Consider the following 23,213-nt stretch of genomic DNA (forward strand, 5'->3'; position numbering starts at 1 on the left):
AGATGATTCAGAGAAGAAAATTAGAAAATAACTACAGCATAGATGAATTCATTCTAATGTTGGGTTTTCCTCTTTATGTATCTTTTTTCTTGAATTGATGCTTTTAAATATTTTTTTAAAAACAAATCCATCCCATGTAGTAAACATGCATGTTTTTAAATCTAGAAAGCAACAGGCAGGAGTGTCCATATGTCTCAACAAAGTTGTTTTTGTTGCGGTTCTACCACTTAAATAGGGCACTCATTTCCGTTTTTGTTTTTTGGAGGCATGAACAGCAGATTTTTCTGCTTTTCAATTACCTTTCCGCTGAAAACAAACATCAAAAATCTGCCCCCCCCCCCCCCCCCCCAAAAAATAGGGTTCACACCACCTCATTTTTAGAAAAAACTCCATCCACATGTAACTGCATAAGTGCACTGTTAACACTGACCAAGTGGACATCCCTTTTATTTGATGACGTAATAAATTCAACAGCGACAGAAAAGCAGAAATGGCTTCGCCATTCCTCCAGGAGGACAATTTCCTGCTCAAGGTTTTCCCACCGGCTGGCAGTGCATCCCGGTCTGACCCAAAACCTGCGTTGGTGTCTTTGTCGACAAACCTTCTTTGGATGTGGAAAAGGAAGACGGCGTGCCATAAAAATCCGTAACCTCGTCTTTCATCTGTGTTCTTTGACAAGTAGCAGTAATTCTGCTTGTAAAAGCAAAGAGACAAAAGCGCCTGGAGGATTGATAACATGAGCGCAGCTCTGAGGGCATCCGTGCTGTAGTGTAAACATAGGTCGCACATGGGCCGTCAGCACTTTAGTCGCAGACAGTGATGTTGGGAAACTTAAAACTCCGGTTATTTCTGTACACACAGAATGGTTTAAAACAGAGAAAACGCAAATCTTAATGACGATTTTCAAATGATGTGTTTTTGTTGAGTAAATCTGTGTTTTCATGTGGCTGACAAGCTGAATCGTAGAAAAATATCGTTTTGGAAGATACCTGGCTTCGCGTAGAGTGTGCATGCATGTGACCCATCAGTCACATCTTACCTGTCTTACCTGCGTTGGCTACGGTGTTCTCTTGTTTGCATTTTCCTATGGTTATGGACACATCGTCGATGGCTATGTCGCCTTCAAAACCTTGACCTCGAATTCCCTCAAACACAATCTGTTCAAGAAGGAGATAAAAACAGTCACGCGTGTTGTGCAAATGTGTGCAGAACAGTTTTCAAAATTAAATTTTAATTTCACACTGAAACAGGTAGTGAAATTTCTTCTTCTTAATATTATAACTATTAGGATTTTTTAAATGTATTTAATTGACAATGGAACTTTAAACTCTTCAAGTAGTTCTTCTGGTTGTGGAGTTTAAAATGCTGTTTATTTTCTACCTTTAGCTATGACAATTAGTCATAGTTACTTCATTACTAAAGAAAAAATAAATACATATGTATGAATAAGTGGTATTACTTTTGGTTTTACGCATACAGAGGGCTGATTCTGTTATAACTACTCACACAGAAATGTAGACACCGTATAAACACTGTCCACATGTATTATCTAATACTTGTACTTGTATACTATAATCATTTGTGGCCCCACAACAGCAAAACTAAACAGGAGTCTCATCTGAAAACTTCTCATTTTAGCCACCAGCCATCTGGATTTGACTGACAGCCTAATTACTGCGGCGTACCAAGGCACCAAAAGCCCATTGCACCCAGCTAATCAAAAAAACAAGCACATTCTTTCTGGCATCTGAGCAGGGAAACCGCAAACAAACAAGGACACTTTGTTGCTCCAAACACAAAAACACCAACTTCTGCAATGAAATAACAATAATAAACATATATATATATATATATATATATATATATATATATATAAATACACTAGTCACTACATTATTTAATGTTAATTCTGAACTTTACTTGCAATTAAAAATCATATTTTAGTTTATTTGCACCTCTGTGGGTTTTTTTTCCTACATTATCTGACCTATTTAATCTGATTAATGGTTTCCAGAAAAAGTCTGTTACATGAATATAGTGGTGCATGAATGGCCTATCGCATTTCCAGCTCCACCTGCGAACTAAACTTAGAGCAAGCCACCGTCCCCTCAAGTCACTTCAAAGGAAGGTCTCCAGCAGATTTAACAAGGAAAACAGGTGAAACTATAAATGTGTTTCTGAAGTGGCTCTGCATGTATATCTGTTCTTCTGTCTGTCTGCCTGCCTGTCTGAGCAGGTGCAACCACGCAACCAACTAGCTTCAGTTAAAAGAAACAAGGCTCCATCTGTTAACCCTCTCCTGCTGTAGTCAAGGGCCTGGCCTGCCCACCCATTTGTGTGTAAATATATCAGTTCAACAGTGGCTTCAGTTAACCTGCTTTTTGACCCACCAAGTAGAAAAGCCTGACCCGACTCCGTGTAAGCTCAGATCTTGTATAAAAGTGGAGAATAGCTTATCAAACGGCACCGTGCCCGTGTCGGAGGGTCGAGTCATTCCATTACCCATGTTTTAATCTGAGAGCGATGTTGTGTTTTCGCCTAACAGCAGTGTCAAGTTGAGGTATCAAACAGAAATTCATGGGGCAGATACAAATAGCAAACCGAAAACACAACCGCCTGCATGTGACATCATTTCCTTCACCTCTGAAGGGAAATAAGCAGCTCCGTGAACAGTTTCCTCGTGGAGTTTGATGAATTTCTGATTAATAAGTCTAAAATGTTACAAAACGTTTCTGCTCACTGATCTCCTCATGCAGCACATGGGAGGGAATGATATGACTTCACACTTTGCCCAAGTCTTTGAATGTGTTCCTAAAACCGAGCACTCACGTGAACCTTTAACATTTTCTCTCGGTTTTCTTCCTCTATAAGTAGAGCCCAATCAATTACATAAATAAAAGGGAAGGAAACGGCAAAGCAGTGCCACTTCTCTTCCATTTGCTTTAATTTGGTTCTAGAATGAGAAACCTTCTTTGAATAAAAAAATAAAATACAAAAAGGGAGAACCTTGAAGCTAATTGGGTAGCGCTGTGGGGGAGAGAAAGAACAGCAGGGCAGCACGGTTTTAACCAGTTGGCTCAGTTGTGCAAAAGGCTTTGATTGTTAGGCAGGTTGGTGAGTTTGAAGAAAACTCAGTGGTAAGAGGAGGATGAGGTTCATCGGCCAAAGAGCTATATGCCCTTCTATTTTTACACATTACAAGGTCGTCTTCTTTCCAGCAATGCTGTAGGAAAAATTCTGATGTACTTATGCATTTTCTTTGTGATTATTTTCATAAACACATTTATGCCAGCTGGGTTTCTGCATGCACACAAACATAGCACTAATGGCTGCTAAGTAGAGCTGTGGATGCATACCTGTGTACACCTTCAAGTGTGTCTGCTAAAAACTAGACACCAGATTGTTGTTTAATCTGAGAAAATGAGAAAGATGATTGAGTGGAGGAAGCCCAGAGGCTGGCGATGGCCTTGGCACTCAGTACAACACAGCCACATCACACAGAACATGAAGGGGAACCTGGGCCATATCAATATGGTCCATTCATGCATCCAAAACACAACTTGAAATAAATAAATGAAAACTTGAATTGTACACAATAATTGTGAAAATATTAAACAATACCTGTATGTTTTTTAGAAGTAGAAAAGTCTGCTTTTCTTTGGCTAGTTTAAAAGGTCAAAGGCTCCCCTGATTTTCTTTGTAACCGCTGTGAGGCTGACGAGAAAATAGAACAATAGCCAACAGCTTCCCTTGTTAATAGAACATTCACAGCAGCAGATGCAGAACCAGAGCAAAGTCATCCAGATAGACCCCACCCATCCAACCTATTCACCCTTTTCCCTGCAGGCAGAAGGCTGGAAGGCCTAAAAACCTTGGACAACCAGCTAGTTCAGGGGTGGGCAATCCTAGTCCTCGAGGGCTGCTATAAAGCCTGTTTTAGTTGTTTCTCTGCTTAAAAACAACTGGTTTGTATCTGCTGGTGATAAACAGGTGATTCATCAAGGAATCAGATGTGTTGGAGCAGGAAAACAACTAAAACATGCTGTATGGCGGCCCTCGAGGATCAGGATAAACCACCTCTGAGCTAGAGGAACCCAAGACTCTTAAACTTTAGGTTGTTTATTAGGACTAGTTTGAGTTTTGTTCTCCCAACAAGTTATTGATCAATATAAAAACAAAAACGAAAAAACCAAATCATTTTATTATAGCCCACTCGTTAAAAACAAACAAACAAACAAACAAATAAATAAATAAATAAGGCTCACCACTGATTTTGTGTGTTTGTATTTCTGTATTAAGACCCAGGGACATTAGCCCATGGCCCTTAAATAAAGTTTTACTATTAAAATGCCAACTTGCTTTGTGAGACACATTTGACTTAAACAGCAAGAGAAGCTGCCACGCTGGTGTCAAGCATATCTGTTTCCTAACCTTCAAAGTAGCGAGGTCGCTGTGTGGCCACGGGGACAATTCTTCTGACAAACACGACACTGAAAGTAGTGAGATAGAATCCTTTACATAATCCTTTAGAATCCTTTATTTCCAGCACATGCACAACACGTGTGCACAGTAGATGTGAGAAACAGAAAGATAGCTTTGAAATGCTTCGTGGTTGTATTGTTTGAATATTGTTGGTGTTTGGAGATGTGAGGATTGTGAGATTGAATCTTTTGAAATGTTATAAAATAAAAAAAATTCTAATACAAATTTTGGCTATAGTGACAAAGCTTCACAGTGATGGACAACTTGTGTGTGTGTGTGTGTGTGTGTGTGTGTGTGTGTGTGTGTGTGTGTGTGTGTGTGTGTGTGTGTGTGTGAAGCTTCAGGATCAAAAAGTGTTCCAGTCAATGTGCCAGGTTGGAGTTGTGAGAGTGTTGTTCTGTCGAGTCTTGTAACCTTTAATGTTCCCATTGATGTGCTATCCACGCACCAGAGGGGACATGGTCCTGGGAGAGGAGGGAAGAAAAACGCCGGTGCATACGTGTGTGTGAGGAGAGAGAAGTAGACGTACAGCGAGAGCTTTGAAATACCAGTGCAGAGCAGATTGCCTGCAATGTGAGGCTCACAAATGCGGGCTGGCCTGGTTTCCAACAGGCCCCTCAGGTACCAACCACCACGAGCTACACAGATGGCCTCTGGTTAATCCAACAAGGGCCGAGTGGGGACACGAGTAATCTACTAGAACATGTTACCGGTTGTTGTAACTCTATTGATTTTATGTGTACATTTAATTTGTGCCCTAGAAGTTGGTCTCAGGAACAAGGCTCAATTATTTAGCAATTTAAGACCACACAGGGATATGATTGGAAGCTTGTAGAAGTCAGATGGACAGGGTTTTATTGACCCACAACGCAAAAATACAACTCCCTGATATAGATTTATGTTTTGCAGACGACTCAGAAAGGTGAAAAGATGATAAAATGTATTATTTATTTATTTATTTATTTGTTTATTTTGCATGTTGTGGTCTTACTGCACAAACGCCCAAAGACATGAACAAACCCGTCAGGCATCAGATAGCAATAATGACTTTCTATTGGTTTGCCATTTTGTCTTTCACAATAAATGTCTCGCATCAGTGTTCGCCAGTAGCCACCTGGCAGCTTCTGTTTTAGCAAGACATGCAATAAAACAGCTCTCAAAGACTTTTGTTGGATGGAGCAAATCTAAAGACATTGGAGAGGAGTGGCAGCACCTCAAAGGTCTTCGACTGCATGCAGTCAGGGAGCTGGCGGTGCACAGGACTATACGTTCATCTTCTCTGTGGAAGTGCTCTCAGCATGAGATAGAAACAAGCGTCAATATACAACCACTTTATGAGGTCGACATCCAACATTCAGTCTGCGGGATTTTCAGTTCAAATCATACAAACACTCAAAAGGAAATCAAGAAAAAGCAGAAAAGATGCAATAAAATGATGATGTTTCAAATGCAAACGAACAGTTTTTAACAACTCTGAGTTGTTCAGTAGTGATTTCTCACACAGTACGATTTGGTCACTGGACTTCAGGGACCTGCTGGAGGTGTAGGGACTGATCACCAACGTATGATGGTGCTTGTCCATGTAAGGCTCTAAAGACCAGAACCAGGATCTTAAGAAAAAAAAGAAGCTAATTCTAAACACCACTTCATTCATATTTATACTCAGATGTTACCCCTTCTGGGAAGTCACATTTATTAGCTGAGCAGTTAAGTTTTTGATGAAATATTGATCGATATCATAGTACTGTAGAATATAGCATTCATCCCCGTGTGTGTGTGTGTGTGTGTGTGTGTGTGTGTGTGGATGCAGGTAAGAAGAGACATATTATGGTGAGTTGAGACAGTCTGCAGGTATCCAGCACATTTAACACCTTTCACATAGATTTTAGGAAAACATTTGTTTAAGAAAATTCTATTTTTAGGGAGAATGGTACTTCAGAAAGTTTTTGTTGATACTCAAATACACAAATAAGCTTAAAAAGATAATACGGGACAACCCAAACACACTACATGAGATAGCACCAGCCTGATTAGAGCTCACTTTTGATTAACCCTCCCCCACTGTCTTTATGGGTGACCCCACGAGGAAAGTTGACCATTGAGCAGGATTGATGGTTTATCCCTTGAGGTCCACGTGGCAGGGGGGAGGTGGTACTCACTCCTCACCCCTGCCACGTGGACCCAAGGCATAAACCATCTACCCTGCTCAATGGTCAAGTTTCCTCGCGGAGTCTCACCCATAAAGACAGTGGGGGAGGGTTAAAAAAACTATATAGAAATAAATTTGATCCAAATTTAGTTTGTCTTCATCTAAATGGTGTTGATGCGAAAAGACAAAACTGTGTGAGGATGTGTGGAGGGATTGACTGTTGTCTTTCTTAAGCTATATTTTTAGAACCATTAGTTACGAGCGTTTGGGCAGGAGACTAGAGCTGTAAACTATCCATCTGGTTCTCCTATCCCAGCTCTGGGCCGGAGGAAAAAAATAAACAAGGAGAAAATAAAAACAGTGAAAAAATAAAGCAGAGAAACATCCACATAGCGATAATGGTCCTCTCTTTTTTTATTGTTCAATACTTACTTGTGGTATGCATACATACACACACACACACACACACACACACACACACGCACACGCACACACACACACACACACACACACACACACACACACGCACGCACGCACGCACGCACATACACCAAAGTGAGCGAGACAGGCTGTGGACATGTGTGAGAGAGGAAGCATCTGGGCCATTCCCATCTGTACCGGGTCGGCCCGGGCCGGGTAGCCCCAGTCGGCCCAAGTCTGGCCCGGTTGATTCCACATATCCTTGTCTTAAGCCCATGTGGGCTGATTCTACCCACCAATCAGAGGCTTGCTCTAATGGAAGGTGTGAATTTGCTGTCAGCAGTGGGTGTGTTGGCCCTGGTCGGCCTGAAGCAGACCCCCTCGAGAAGAGGGCTGAGAATGAGCCTTGGTTGGCCTGGAAAAATACCAGGCCACCCAGATATGTAAACAACCTACACTACCCGGCCCGGGCCGACCCGGTACAGATGGGAATGGCCCAATCATGTCCAGTCCAGTAAGATGGACTGAGTCATTCCGTTTACTCTGTCACACGCCAACAGGGAGGAAGGAGCTGCAGGCACAGCTGCCAAAGAGCCAAAGGGACTCAATGATGTGTCAACAGACAGCGCTCACACACAGCTACTGTTATAGTTATGTCTCCCAGACCATTTTCACACATTGTTGACTGAACGTGTCCACTAAATATGAACTTTTTTTTTACTTCAATGACCCTTTAAAAAAAAGGGCAAGTTTGGCTTAAAATTAGCATTTCTGTTAACTACAGCTCCAGCAAAGTTAGAGAGAAAACAATGTAGAGTTCTTAATCATTTCAAGAATGTTTTTACTTTAAACTTTCATTGATCAAGAAAACACTTTTAGCTGTACACTCTAAAAAAACATTCATACTAGAATTCAGGAGTCTAGTAACAAGCAGCAAAATCACTGCTGTGGATTTGTGATCTGTCTGGTCCATCAGTTGCAGGCCTGTTGTGGAGGAGGAGGATAGTGCCAAAGCTAACACTCCAAAACTTCACCCGCTAGCTTTCAGCTCTGCTGGAGCTGCAGTCAACAGCAACATTGTGGAAGAAATCTCACATAGAGTGGAAGATTTATAGCAGGCTAGAAGAAATAACTTTCATGTTCAATGAGTCAAAAGTGTGGAAGACGTACTCCAGAAGTTACTCACTAACGGTCTGGTGGAGCAAATGCATCCCTGTTTTTAAAAAGTGATTTAAAAGGAAATATTCATTCTTTTTCTAATCAGGAGAGGAACAAGTCCACAAGTTAGTTAAAAACTTACATTTTGCTTCCCTGATGCTCACTAAACATCCGCCTGGGGCAGCTGAGTGGGATTCCAATGAGAATTTAGGCTCAAATCAGAATAAATCTGGCCTAAAAAGTTAAGTGTTGATAAAAATCTAAACTTAGTTTACATTTATTTTCAAAATTATCTGAAGTTGATAAAATAATCAAGTTTAACGATAAATAATACTTCTATGCCAGTCCAACACAACAAAGCTCTGTCACAGCTGAAACATGACGTTTTCTATCATATCAGATGAAGTCAAATGTAAACAAAACTTTTTTTTTACTAATAATAAAATCAGAACACTGAGCTCCCTTAGTATTTACTTTTTCTGTACTTTTTAAAATATATGTGACTTAAAAATAATACAGACCCATAACAAACATTGGAATTAAGTTGAGACCAATGTTACATTTGAATATTGTTATATTTATCTATTTCTTCTTTAGTGATTAAAGTTCAGGACAGAGCAAAGTTTATGTTCTATCTGAATATTTCTAATCAGCATGAAATCTTGCTCACTCTTAAATGGGCACATTGTAGATCCATTATTGATTAGATACATTTTTCTCAGCTATGACATGTTTACAATAATCAACAAAATACTAATGTTACTAATAATACAATTAGTACATCCCATTGATTTTATTGACCCCTCATGTCACAGGTGCACTGATCTTAATTGAAGAAAAAAAAAACACTAAACTATTAAAAAACTATCATTTTATCTTAAAAATATAGAAATTTGTTAAGAAAAAGGAAATTGTTAGTGTTGCATGCACGTCGATTACTTCTATATTATCAGATGTTGGGTGGCCATCCAGCTGCACAGAATGCAGCAGCTGGCAGAGGAAGCAACAGGAGACAGCGCTGCCAACAGGAAGTCTCTTTTTAATCTTGCCACCAACCTGCAGCTCAAACATTTATTGTCCCCTAGTACCTGTTGATATTTTACCTCCACCAAGGGAAGGAGAATCTGGCATAGTGCTAAGTCTATAATCCTTGTATATAAGGTAGCAGTTATTCTTGGAGTAAAGTCAAGCTAGTAAAACTAAATTCAATGGCTTTTGCAGCTTTAAATGTCACAGTGGAAAATCCATTGTGAAAAATTAATTAAAACTTTCAGGCCCCCGGACTGTTTGAGGAATTCCCCGGGTTCCATAAAGCCAGTGCCTAAAGCTCCCCTGTTCATTTGAGGCTGGAGATGAGGTCTACCTTCTGGGAGAAGAAGTGGCTGCAGCGGAAGAAATGTCAAACAGATAAGAGACGTGACAAGTAGAAAGTGGTTTTAGTTTTTCTTTCCTTTCTTAGAGCCACCCAACGTCAAAGCGATGGCGCTGGCTGCTGATAAAAATCAAAGAGCAGGCACAGGAAGCTGCACTGCCTGAAGAGTCTGAACTCTGCAAAGCTCGTGTTAAAGATGCAGTACACACTGCGTGCAGAACAGATGACTGGATCATACCTGCAGGTCACGTTCTGAATTTCACGCAACACATCTCAGCGTGAGGAGGCAGAACTGAGGGGGAGGGTCACCACAGTCTAGCAAACAAGCACGTATCTTATGTCTTCAGGTCTGTTGTGTATGGGAGTTTTATTTTTACAGCTGAAATAAATATATAAAGCAATCATGAAGTTCTTACCTGAAATGGTCCACTGGGGCTGATGTCAAAGGCTGCCTTCTTCCAGTCTGTGTCCTGATGACCGGACTTTGTCCACACCACTGAGTCCACAGGGGGAGTGCTACTCACTCGCAGGAGTACATTGAGCGTGCCTGTTCAAAAAAAAAAGAAAGAAAAGGAAAATGCACATGTTCACACATCCTGAACCACAAACACAGAACATTAGAAACACTCCGTATCTCAATGACAGCACCAGGCAACTAGGTTATCTCCAAAAAGCTCAGGAACTAAACGTAAAATGACAGGATGTGATAGAATATTTCAATTATACATATATTTTTTTTCTTTTTTATGCAAAAAGTAAACATGATTGTGGAAATTCAATCAGCAGATTCGCTATTTTTCTTAAACTCGGCACAGCAAATGGATTCCAAACTGATACGACCATGATCCAAGAGATAAAATAAAACCAAACCACCTGGTGAGAGGAGGTGGGGGGGGGGGGGGGGGGGTGTCCAAGCAAGAGGAAACCATGGCACAAGCATTTGTTGAATGTGTTAATTATCTTTTTTTTCTCTTTAGCATTTAAACAAAACACACATCACTGTCATGTGAGGTGAAGGTTGAAGAGAGAGGCTGTGTGAGCCATGAGAGGGAGTTCTAATAGGCTCCCTCGCCTTCGTCCCACTCAGCCCTCTAAGACGTGAGAGAAACATTCATCTTCTTAACGATCTCCAGCCAGCTCCTAATTGGACCATTAACCAACCACCAACCTCTTAAACAAATACACAAGTGGGGGGAGCCATGCACTGTTTACTGTATTAATGAATGAGTAAGTGGATGCAGTACTCAGACATATGCTTGCATACGTGAATAATCATTCCATAGTATGTGTGTTTTGATTATCAGCTAAACGTTAAAATGTACAAGGCTTATAGGATAAAGTTGTTAAACTGGAACTAATCTATGGTTAAGGGAAATAAATTCTTCACCCTCTCTTCTACAAACAATGTGTGAAAATGTCATAATGTAAAACTAAGCTTTTGACCTGAGTGGAAACAAATGTTTATGAGAACAATTATATATATATATATATATATATATATATATATATATATATATATATATATATATATATATATATATATATATATATAATTATATAATTGATCAAAACACACATACACATACACACACACTTATTTTTTTTTTGGGGGGGGGGGGGGGTGATGTTAGATTTAGATTGCTAGGTCAGCTGTGTGAAAAATGTAAACCATATGCTGTTTCGCCTCTGCGGATGCTCCCTCAGTCCTTTATTCCAGGGTACGTTGAACATAACAATGCCTATTTGGACCAGGAGGTAAATCAATGATACCTACAGTTTGAAGATCCAGTTAAGTGGATGTAATTTGCAGCTAAATCAGAGAAATAGTGCAAGACTCCCTTGATGTTTATGTAATAGAAACACTAACTCTTTTACACTTCAAACTATTGATTTCAAACTGGTTTCCGTGATTCTTTAGCAAGAAACTGGAGCAGTTTCACATGGGGCAGCATTCTACGGCCTTCTTCTGGCCCAAAACTGCACTAAACAACTTTGGTGGTTCAGGTAGACACTAGTGAGGGGTCACTACCTACTTTAGGGCTTTACTGTGCCAGTAGCTCAGATAAAGGCTATCAGTTAGCTTTTTCAGTTCTCCAAATGTCAATAAAAAGTGCAAGAGACAGAACAAGTTTGCTTTTTTTGTCTGCATCATGGTGAAGCCTGGAAGTAAAAGGAAGAGAGCAATTGTCACGCTGCAAGCACAGGAGGACTGGACCCAAAACGCAGAACACCACAACCCAAGGCTGGAGAGGTTGTTTAAAATAAAAGTCATTTTATTAGGAAAACCAAGACTGTAGGACTCTAAGCAAAGAATAGCTAAAGTTCTATAGACAAAAAACCAAAAGCTCACTCATGAGCCAGGAACTATAAATCTGTAGAGGACAAAGCAACGCTGACATAAGACAATGGACCGACAAACACAGGGTTTTCAAACACAGAGGGAGGTAATCAGGGCAACAGGTGACAGGTGTGAGGAGTGAGATCTGGAGGGAAGACAGGTGCCATCAATAACCTAAATGGGGGGAAAGAACTGAGCAGGAGAGAAGATAAACATTAACCTATAAAACACTGAATAACTAAACCTGAACACTAAGGGCAAATATAAACAACTACCGTAAATCCTCTAATACAGGCCCGGGCCTGTATTTGACTCAAGCTCATCAAGCTCCAGGCCTTTATTGGAAGGAGGGCCAGTATTAGATGCAGGCCTCTATTTCTAATTGAGCAAAATGAACTAATGGTTCGCTGGAGTTTTTGACAATTAAAATTGCGCCCACATTTTCAAAGTTAAACACATTTCTTTTAACAACGGTAGTTTCTGCTTCAGCCATCTCCCCCCTCCCCCTGCTTCAGCCCTCTTCCCCCTCCCCCTGCTTCAGCCCTCTCCCCCCTCCCCCTGCTTCAGCCCTCTTCCCCCTCCCCCTGCTTCAGCCCTCTCCCCCCTCCCCCTGCTTCAGCCCTCTCCCCCCTCCCCCTGCTTCAGCCCTCTTCCCCCTCCCCCTGCTTCAGCCCTCTCCCCCCTCCCCCTGCTTCAGCCCCCTCCCCCCTCCCCCTGCTTCAGCCCTCTTCCCCCTCCCCCTGCGCAGCAGCCGCAAACTCACTGATGCGCCTGCAGCCTCTCGGAGTTCCTGCTGCTCTAAACATTAAAATAATTATTTCATTTTCTGTTCCTCACTTCTGATTACCTTCAATGTTGTCTGTTTGTTGCAACCAGCAGGTACAAAAACTAACTTGTTTTTATTTGACTATTTTTCTGTCCTGTCTGTTTATTATCTTCCTGCATATCCTCTCAATCCTAAAGAAAAACTGCTACCTGGGTTCATATATATTCACCTCATGAGTTACCTTTGAACTGCAGTTCTAAAAGATCTACCGACCGCAAAAACAGCGGAGTGCTCGCTGCTTGACGGCCGTATCAGTGATCAGTGCGTCAGAGGACAAGGTGATGCGCGCAGCGCCCCGCTCCACAGCATGCAGCGAAACGCATCAGGCGCAAATAACAGACAGAAAACATTAAAGGAAATGAACTGACATGAACGATCGCGTGTTAAATTAGTTTTTGAGGTGGCGACACCTGATTGTTACTGTGGCCGTGCTCAGGAGGCAGATCTACCGACCGCGAAAACAGCGGAGCCCTCCCTGCTTGCCGGCCGCATCAGTGATCTGTGCGTCGGAGGACAAGTTGATGCGCCCTGCTCCACAGCAGCGATACACATCAGGCGCAAATAAAAGACAGAAAACATTAAAGGAAATGAACCGACATGAACGATCGCGTGTCAGTACCTACGGTCTGGCACAGCGCGTTGCCCCCCCCCCCGAGCGCAGGAACTTGTCACCTGCTGATAGCAGGCTGCTGTCTTTTCTGAGGGCTGCATCTTGCCGGTCATTATCACGCGACAGCGACTAGTCGACGACAGGCATAAAAAGTCACTACAGTAATCCCTCATTTATCGCGGTAGATGCGTTCCAGACCTGGCCGCGATAGGTGAAAATCCGCGAAGTAGGGACTCCCAGCATGCCCCTCACGGGGATTCCCTCCACGTTGCACCTACGTCACAAACCGCGGCTATAAACGGAAGTCGCCTTTCCAGCTCACCACTCAGTCATCGTTTGTTCAGATTCATGATCAGAGTTTCCAACCTACCGATCAATCCAACGAACTATCAGCTCATAGTAAGTTATCTTACTTACTTCTGGAAAGCCCGGCATTTCCGTGTCACTTCGTTGACGCTCGAACGCTCGGGGGTTTCCTAGATCAGCCGGCGTTTCACCGACGCTATCACTTCCGCGTCTGTGAAACCACGCTCCCTATTGAATTATCGTATGATCACATTCTCTTTTTGTGGGTAAAACTCAAGAAAAAAAAATTTTTTACTTGTTTTTTTTTTGTTTTATTACAAAAAGGGCATTTTATGATGAAATTGATGAAAAAAAACAAGAATTTCTTGATATTTCGCATATAAAAATACCGCGAATCAGTGAAAAATACCGCAAATCTGCAAATTCTCCCTGAAAAATGCTCCAAAGAAAAAATCCGCGAAGCAGCGAATCCGCGATAAACGAACCGCGAAGTAGCAGAGGGATTACTGTATAGTGAAGTTGGCTAGTTCATACACCCCCTACTGCTGCTCTCCAGAGTGTTCTGCAGCATAGTCAGCACGTTCTCTTTGAACTTGATAGTGTAATGACCTGGCTGGGGTTGTAAGCCAGGTGCATGCTGGGTATTGTGTTATATGTGTTTCCTATCGTTCTGCTAGTTCCTATGTGTTGATTTGCGTGTTGTGTGAGTGTTATGTAAGCCACAGGGAAGGTGATGTGTGTTCTGTGGAGGGGTTGAATTAGCATGGTTAACTGACACCGTGACTCTGTGTGGTAGGAGCGTGATAGAGGATTGTGTCTGTAGCGTTACACAGCGTTGAAGAAAAAGCCCAACAAAGGTCTGCGTGAACCTCTACTGCCTCCTGCTGGTTGATTTGAGGTCTATAACCCTGCCGCATACTTGCTTGTTACCACATTCCACCCGGCCACAATAAGAGACCGTAAGGCCATTATTTACCTCCGTCGACTCCGGCACCGGCCAAAATTGGAGACCCGGCCTTTAATTGAATACTGGCCTGTATCAGAGGATTTACGGTAATAACTAGAGGAGGACTATAACAAAACCAAATGGGAACCACCAGGGAGTTACTAGGGGGAAACATGAGAAAAACCTAGAGAGAGCTGGGGGTCATAATGGCTGTGTCTCAATTCAGGGTCTGCATCCTACGTCGGCCGGATTCGTCGGCCGGTTACGTCACAGCGCCGCGTCTAGGCCTGTCCCAATTCGAAGACTCCTTCAAATGCGGTCGACGAATGCGGCCTTCTTTTCGCCTGAAAGAAGGATGGGTCCTGTGTATCCTTCAATGGGTAGCATTTCCCAAGATGCCTTGCGGGCCGGCCGGCAGAAAAACTTAAAAACAATGGCGGACAGTGAAGCGGGAGCTGTCGGAGAGGATTGCGCATTTAAATGTCAGTATAAACTTGAAAACTGTTAGGTTAAGGGCTTTTTGTGATACATGAACGTTATTTTAGTTAGAAATGTAACAGTAAAAGTGCTTGTATTGCGGTCTCGGCTTGTATGTTCGGCCGCGCTCGGTGTTGTACTTCTCCCGCTTCGTTTCCCCCCTGATTTTAATAGAAGTTTGTATTTTAGGAACAAAAGAGAAAACGAGGGAATTGATTAAGCTTAGGGCGGAGATGGACCACATGATCACCGGAGCAAAGTATTCGGCGGCTGTGGCATGGAGGTACAATAAGATCTCATATTTTAAAAAACTCGTTTGGTTTATTTTTTTATGCGAAAACATGAAAGGAATAACCCGTTGTCCTCTTTTCTCTTCCTGTTTTTTTCTTACATGTTTGTTAAGACTATTCTGGAGAAAAAGGGCGTCCAGGGGAAGGTGCCAGCGATGACCAGCTTCTGGAGCTGATCTGGGAGGACAAGAGGCTGCAGAGGGAGGCAGAGCTGCAGAGTGCCCAGGACAGAAGGAAGAACTTTGACAGCTTTTTACTTTGCTAGAAAAAAATGGTTAAGAAAGATTAAACATGTACATATAAAAGAAATATCTAAATAAAACCAGTTCTGCATTAAACTCTTGACTTTTATTTTTGTTTACAAATGAGAATTGTTTACTAGAGGGTATCCGCTGGGTCTTGAAAAGTCTTAAAAGGTGATAAATCGGTTTTGGTCAAATTAAGACCCTTAGAAAGTATTAAAAACTATTATCACATCTTTGCTCAGGCTCAGCTAGTCTAAAGTATTTTCTCTGAATTAGCTCTCCAACAGTCAAGGAAATGATTAACCCCCAGAGACCCACGGTTGTAATATTACAACATCAGATTTAAGTCTACAAAAATAAACCTTCCCCCTTTTTTTTTCTTTTTAAAACCACATTTACATTGCTAATAGGTCCTATTGTTCAGTTCTGCAACACTATTGGCTGTTAAAATGTGTAAATAGGCCCGTTTATCTGGCCTCCTAGAACAACATGTGAAAGGTTAAAAAAAGATTTTGCAGTTGTTTTCTAAATTTGGGTTTCTGGGGGTTAAAAAGCTAAATAAAATGTTGAGCTCCATCATTTAAAGTTCCTTCTCCCTTCTGCCCAGCGGTTCCACGGTTGCTAGGCGACGGAACGTTCGCCGAGGGAGTTCATGAAGGCTAGGCCTGTCCAAATTCACAGCCGTTAACATCCGGTCTACCCGGCCGACGGAGGACGCAGCCCACGTCGGCCGGGTGGGCTGGGTCCTTCGAAGGATGCAGACCCTGAATTGAGACACAGCCTACGAGACACAAGGGGAGAACCTGGAGTGAGAACAGGAGGGGGTTGGAGACCAGAGGGACACAGAACATGACAGCAATGTCTTTCGTGGTGAAGCAAAAAAGCAAAAACTAGACAGAAAAAGTGCTTAGGCTAATGTGAACATAGCCTACACTCGCTGATTTCGAACCCTCTAAAACATTGCAAGCAAAATTCCAAAATGGTCTCTGTTTCTGAAATGCCAATCATCACGCCATGGCAGAGAACATGTTTAGTTTACTTCTTGTTAGCTGCTAACATCAGCAGAGAACTACTTCTATTCATAGGTGTAGCAAAACCAGTAGCGGTGGGGATTTTATTACCTTTAGAACACGTTTGTATGTCACGTATTTTTGCTCCAATTACAAACGCTAATGATTTATTTCATTCCACTACATTACAGTGTTAATAAAAGTGCTCCTCTTCCATGTATGAGTTTGTTACACACACACCACAGAGAGCTGGCGTCCTGACTGAGGCCATTGTGAGCATGTTGGTCACGAGACTCCTGTCCATGGTCCAAGGTTTCAAAGAGATGATCAAGTAGCTCAACCCAGGATACCACAACTATCTGCCTACCTACCAGGCCGATCCCACCATGATGGAAAAGTGATATGAAACACCCTTTAAGGTGTATTTTTGGGCGCGTGACGCGTCTTTCTCTGTTTGTCTCTGGAAACAAATGAAATAAATGTTAGAATTTAATAAATTTTATGATAAAATAAAAAGGTTGCTGACTGAGCAATCAAGAAACTAATATTTTTTAAAGCAGACTACATTTTCTTTGTGTTAAATCTTAACCTACTTTATTTGATATAACAGAATTATTAATTTGGTAAATAAACCAACTTTAACATCTTTTATCTTTACCATAAAGCAGACCCTCAGAGCTGCTGATGGTCCATGACTGCTGATGTATACAATTAATTATTTGGTTTCAGGTGCCTACCTCCATTTGACTGTAGCATTTGCATTAACATGTTCCAAAGTTGTTTGATAAGCTATCATCTTGACTTTATTATTAGATGGCACATAACTGATCACACTTTAGACTAGACGCTAATGATGAGTATATTAGAGCATCCTACTGCAATGAGCAAAACTTTTATTAATGACACGATTAGTCGACTAATCGTCAACAAAACTGACAATTAGTCGATTATAAAAATAGTCGTTTGCGGCAGCCCTAGTCCAAACCTGTCAAATGGCATTTCAAAAAGCAAGAAGACATTGCACGACATCTTTCATGCCTTAATAACACAGCGACACGAACGTTTCAACATTCTGCACATGGTGAAGATGAAACTTTGGGGAATTGTTAGAAAATGTTCAAAACTCATTTTCTTGAAAAACTTCTAATCTTTTAAGTCGTTTTTTACAAGCCCAGAAACTCTATAAATGAAGTTTCTATTCCTTCATGGCAATTTAAATACAGTGGATGTTATTCAGCATTTTAATTAGTCTGGGAAAGACTCCTGTAAACCTGCAATAACCACCAGTAGGAGGTCTCAAGTTGATTGCAGAGTGATGAAACGTTCTGGGGTTAAACATGCCCAAGAAATAGTCTTGCAGAGCTGTGAAAACCATTCCTGGTTGATTTATATCCCAAGATTCTGAATTTCTTTGAGGTGGGGAACTGTTGTGGATAAACAGAGTGCTTGCTGTTTCCAAATTATGCTAAATGAGTAAACCAGCTGTTGGTTCCTAAACAAAACTACAGTTAAAAACAGTAAAGTTTGTGACAAGGGTGAACAAAATCCACATTTGTTATACCTTAATTTTTATGCTTGTGACAAAAACAGAAGAGCCACTATCATCTAAATTCACAAAGTTCGTGTTTTATCACACATTTACAAGAGAGACGTTTAAAAGTAACCTTTAATGTGGCCAACGTCCTGCTGAACGCTGTTTTTCCGTCTACTACCACTTATCAGGGCCTCTTTGTTTCTTTGCTCTCTCATCACCCTTTCCCTCTTTCTCTTCCTCCTCCCATCACCGCCTACACACACACATCCCTACACCTACACGTCTCGACACACTCTGCAGAGGAGAAAGAGGACCTGATAAGCAGTCCATGGATTGGACGGAGGCATTGCAGAGTGTGGTGGTAAGTGTCAGCGAGGCAGAGGAGCGAGCACAGCTCCATCAGAGCTGCTTGTCAGTAAAACCGTAAGTGAAGAAAGTCCTACACACAGATGGACATGCACTGCTGCACTTCATGTTATGAACTTGACATTATGAAGTCATCATAAATCAGCTCGACCATCGCTCTGATCCTCACATGTGAATAATCATGTCCTAACTCCTCTGCTGGTTGAACCAATGCTGATAAATACTCAGACTTCTCCCCTCATACACCTGAGCATAAAAATCTAACATTCCATTGAATAACAGTCTTATTCAAATCAAATGAAACAAAAAAACATTATTTAACAGTTTCATCTCTGCTCCGTTGCTCTAAAATGAAATAATCTCCTGAATGATTATAAGCATGTCAGCAAAATCCAGCTATTCTAAAATACTACCCAGTGGCAAGGAAAACTAATTAAATGTTGTTTATTATCACTGTCAGCGAGCCCAAAGAGGAACATATTAAGTTTGGGTGTGTATTTGAAATCTGTCTTATTCTTCCAATAATTTTTACTAGACTGAGCATTTTGTCATCCTTTTTTTTTCACAATGCCTGAAGAAGACACTTTTCTCTTTCTTATTGTCTGAGTCCTCAAAGATTGCAATATCTGGACAAGAAATGTGAAATTTGCATTATTGGATTCTAAGGCTATGTCTACAACACTCTTGGTATGTTTCTCCTGTATTCAAAATCTGGATCCACATTATTCTGACAAAAGTAATAAAATACTCCAACTCATCACTAGGTGGCAGGATCACCCATATTAGTCACATCAAAATATACAGAAAGAACAGTTTTGTCTTTCCTCCGAAGTTGATGGCAACTCTTAACTCTGTCCTTATTTTTCCAGTATGTCCCAGTTCATCGTTAAACGTGTCCTTTTTTTTAAAGCCTGGCTGACCTCAGTCTTCCCCTCCTTGCTCTAATAAAGGAGTAGGGAACCCTGGTCCTAGAGAGCCACTACCCAGCACGTTTTACAGGTTACCCTGCTTCAACACACCTGGTTTAATCTACAGAGCCTGGTGAGCTGCTGAACAGGCGACACAACTGTGCTTAAGCAGGGTAACCTCTAAAACATGCTGGGTAGCGGTTCCCTACCCCTGCTCTAAGACCTCCTTTGTCTGACCATTGTCAGTAAATCTCATTGTGTCTCCTTGGCAGAAGTTCTACCTCCACCAAAGAGAGGAACTTGGCAAACAGACATAAAAACCAACTAACTGGTAAATGGCCTGTATTTGATATAGCACCTTCTAGAGTCCTGGAACCCTCCAAGGCGCTTTACAACACAATCAGTCATTCACCCATTCACACACACATTCACACACTGGTGGGGATGAGCTACAATGTAGCCACAGCTGCCCTGGGGCGCCCTGACAGAGATGAGGCTGCCGAGCACTGGCGCCACTGGTCCCTCCGACCACCACCAGCAGGCAATGTGGGTTAGGTGTGTTGCCCAAGGACACAACGACAGCGACAGACTGAGCGGGGCTCGAACCTGCAACCTTCCGATTGCGGGTCGAGCGCTGAACTCCTGTGCCACCATCACCCCACTAGGAGGATGACAAGAAAACCTCCCATTTGAGGTGGCATGTGGGGTTGAAGGCAACCCGCTACATGGTAGTCACAGAGCAGAGATAGTAGGCATGTGTAAGCTGGCATCACAGCTCCAGGGTTAATGTAGTGAAGACAGATGGTTGTCTGCCACCAAGTTCTACACAAGCAGTTTTGTGCCTCTTTTGCTTCTGAAATATCAGCTTGACATACTAAAGCTCAGATTGTCTCTGAATGTTTCTGGTTTCTGAACAACCAGTGGAGCTGGCCTCTGTGGCCATCGTGTAGAATTGTTCAGTAGAAAGAGGCTCCAGCTCCACTGCACACCAAAGTATTTTAGCATTAAATAAGTATAAGGCCATCTGTTGAACAGCTGAAGCTTGTTTTTCATAAAACATGGAAAAGGGTTTCAGTAATGCCATTGAAAGGACGTGTATAAACGAATGCATAAACCAACACGTGCGTAGAGAAGACTGGGTCAAATTCCTCCACAACAATGTGGGACACTACTAAGGTCAAACAGAAGATGATTAGCCCAAATTATTGCTGCTCAAAGAGGTTCAACAAGGGATTCAGTTGTAGGGTGTACCTTTGTTAATGAAATGGAGACTGTGTAATATGTTGTGTTAATGTTCATCTGAGGTTGTATAAAGTTAAAGTCCCATAAATTCATCACACACCGGTGAAATTCATCTACGCATTTGACCCATCCCACGAGGAGCAGTGAGCTGCAGCTGTGGCTGCGCTCGAGAACTATTTGGTGGTTTAACGCCCCAATCCGACCCCTTCAAGCTGGGATTTGAACTCTGATCTCCCAGTCCCAGGGCAGACACTACCACTAGACCACTGAGAAGGTTTACCTAACTCTGAAGACAGGGGCGGTTCTAGACCAAATTTTCCAGGGGGGCCACAGTGGGGCCAGTATTTTTTCATGGGGGCGCAAGAAAAAAAAATTCATAATAAAAGACAATGAACAAGTAAACTATTACAGCGAATGCAGTAATGGTTTACTTGTGAAAGTAAAACTGGCATGTTTTTATGGTACTCAGATAACAATTCTGAATGCTTCAGAGTCTATCCACAGTTAATGCTTCATTAACTGTGGATAGACTCAGTTAGGAACTTAAAAGTAAACGACAGAAACACACGACTACGATCAAAACACTGATGTCATGAAAATAAACTGTATTGCTTACCTTCGTCTCTTAGCGTCTTTTCCGTTAGTCGTGCTCAAGAATTTCTTCGGGTCCCATTTAAACTATTTTTAATCTTTTATTCAAAAATCCACCGAGTAAACAGTTCTGTCCACAGAGTGTGCAGCGCTTTAAAGGCTCCGTGTGAAATGCTGCAGTGCATTAGTTCCTGTCTCCGAGGCAGCGCGGGGGAAAAAATCCGATCTTTTCAGCACAGGGGCCATAACAGGGGTCAGGGCTGGTTCTACAGGGGCCCAGGCCCCTGTGGGCCCCCGTTTAAAACCGCCATTGTCTAAAGGGAACATGTGATGACTTTGTCCTCAAGTTATAATTGTTCCATGTTCAATACAAAACCTGTTTATGAAGGAGTTTGCACTAAATCTTGGGGTCAGACGATATAGAAAAAAGCATATTGATAAAATATTCATATTGATCAATATCAATAGTTTTTGAATATTATAAGAAAACTGCGTGTGCTGTTCCCTAATTAACTACTTTCAATAAAGAACAGACAAAACCTGAATTAAATTTAATATTTTATTTAAACGTGTTTATTTTAGGATGAACAAGTTCAGGAAAACATTGACTTGTGTTGGTTTTTCTAGCAGAAATTTAGATTTCAGTTCAGTTTATGATTTTTTTTTTCAAATCAAGGTTCGGCTGGCCAGTAGAAGCTAACCATTAGCAACTCCATAACACAGCCGAACTCCTCCAGGCTTGTGTTACTTGTGGGAACAGAGTCAGTGGTAGAGTCATGCTGTTGTTAGCCAATCAGAGGTGAGCTGTCCAAATATCAGGAAATAAGACACCAAATCCTGTCGTCTGAAGCTACTTTCTCCTCCGGCTGGTTTCTATGTCCTCAAACAGGCACATCTGAGCTTTTTTCCCCAGAGACTGACTTACAAGGCATTCTTTCCAAGACCATGGAAATGAATGAAATATACGAGTAAGCCTCACAACTCACTCGACCAAGTTGGGGCATGTTTTTCAGATTATGCCTGCCATAATCCCCAGTATTAAGTACATCACTTAGCTTTTGGAGTTGCATAATTGTACATTTCTCTCTAGGTGAATTCACATTTGTCAGTAAATCACATTTATTTCCTCATTATTTTTCTATGTTAATGGATTTGAGTTTGTGTGTGTGTGTGTGTGTGTGTGTGTGTGTGTGTGTGTGTGTGTGTGTGTGTGTAGGCTCCAAGATGTATGCTTTCTAGTTGTGTGACATAGCAGATTATGATGAACAGCTCTGCCAAATGACTGATTGTATCTACCCCCTGTCATAAATCACACAGCCTCTGCCCCTTTCAACCATCTCCAAACACACACACACACACACACACACACACACACGCACGCACGCACGCACGCACGCACACACACACACACACACACACAAGCAGAAAATTACAACCATTGGTAACATCCCGTCCTCCATCTCAGCACACACTGTGAGTCTGTGAGTAACCAGCTTTACACGTGCAGGTCAAACTCAAAGTTCGACCTTTTACAGAAGAACCTCGATGACACATCGATGAACACGCTGATGTTCATGAACGCTCGTGTGCCAAAATGAACTTTTTGTGTTCATGCCTGTTTGTGTGTGTGCAATACATTTATGCTAGTACTTCTGTACCACTCACCAATATGTTTGCCCTTCATGTGATAGTAGAAGGAGACACAGTACGGGACTCGCCTGGAGCCCTTGGGGCCTTTGACTGAAGACACGTTGAAAAGCGGAGACAGAAGACGGGCTTTGTCCCCCATAGAACGTGGACGTGATGCTTCAATGTACATGTAATACCCTGCAAGAACAAAAAAGCACCCACCATCAAAACTAAGTGTGATTTGATTTTCAACTACATGTTATGCATTCATGAAAATCACAGGTACATGTCCCAGTGTTCAAGATCAAATAAGC

The 23,213-nt window shown here is 41.8% G+C and overlaps 1 protein-coding gene across 4 annotated transcripts in view; it reads right to left on the reverse strand.

Annotated features, from left to right (window-relative positions):
- LOC107381286 (MAM domain-containing glycosylphosphatidylinositol anchor protein 1) overlaps positions 1-23,213 on the reverse strand; it is a 341,592-nt gene that overhangs the window by 43,679 nt on the left and 274,700 nt on the right. For 3 of the 4 annotated variants that reach the window (XM_070554534.1, XM_070554533.1, XM_054732169.2), the window contains 3 exons: positions 22,936-23,097; positions 9,998-10,128; positions 1,049-1,157 (listed from right to left, as the gene is read on the reverse strand). In XM_070554534.1, coding sequence (XP_070410635.1) covers positions 1,049-1,157; positions 9,998-10,128; positions 22,936-23,097 — 402 coding nt within the window. Of the gene's footprint in view, positions 1-1,039; positions 1,158-9,997; positions 10,129-22,935; positions 23,098-23,213 lie in introns of all 4 variants that reach the window. The other variant, XM_070554535.1, reaches the window with a different exon arrangement.

This window comes from Nothobranchius furzeri, chromosome 9 (assembly GCF_043380555.1).
Source record: "Nothobranchius furzeri strain GRZ-AD chromosome 9, NfurGRZ-RIMD1, whole genome shotgun sequence".
NCBI lineage: Eukaryota > Metazoa > Chordata > Actinopteri > Cyprinodontiformes > Nothobranchiidae > Nothobranchius > Nothobranchius furzeri.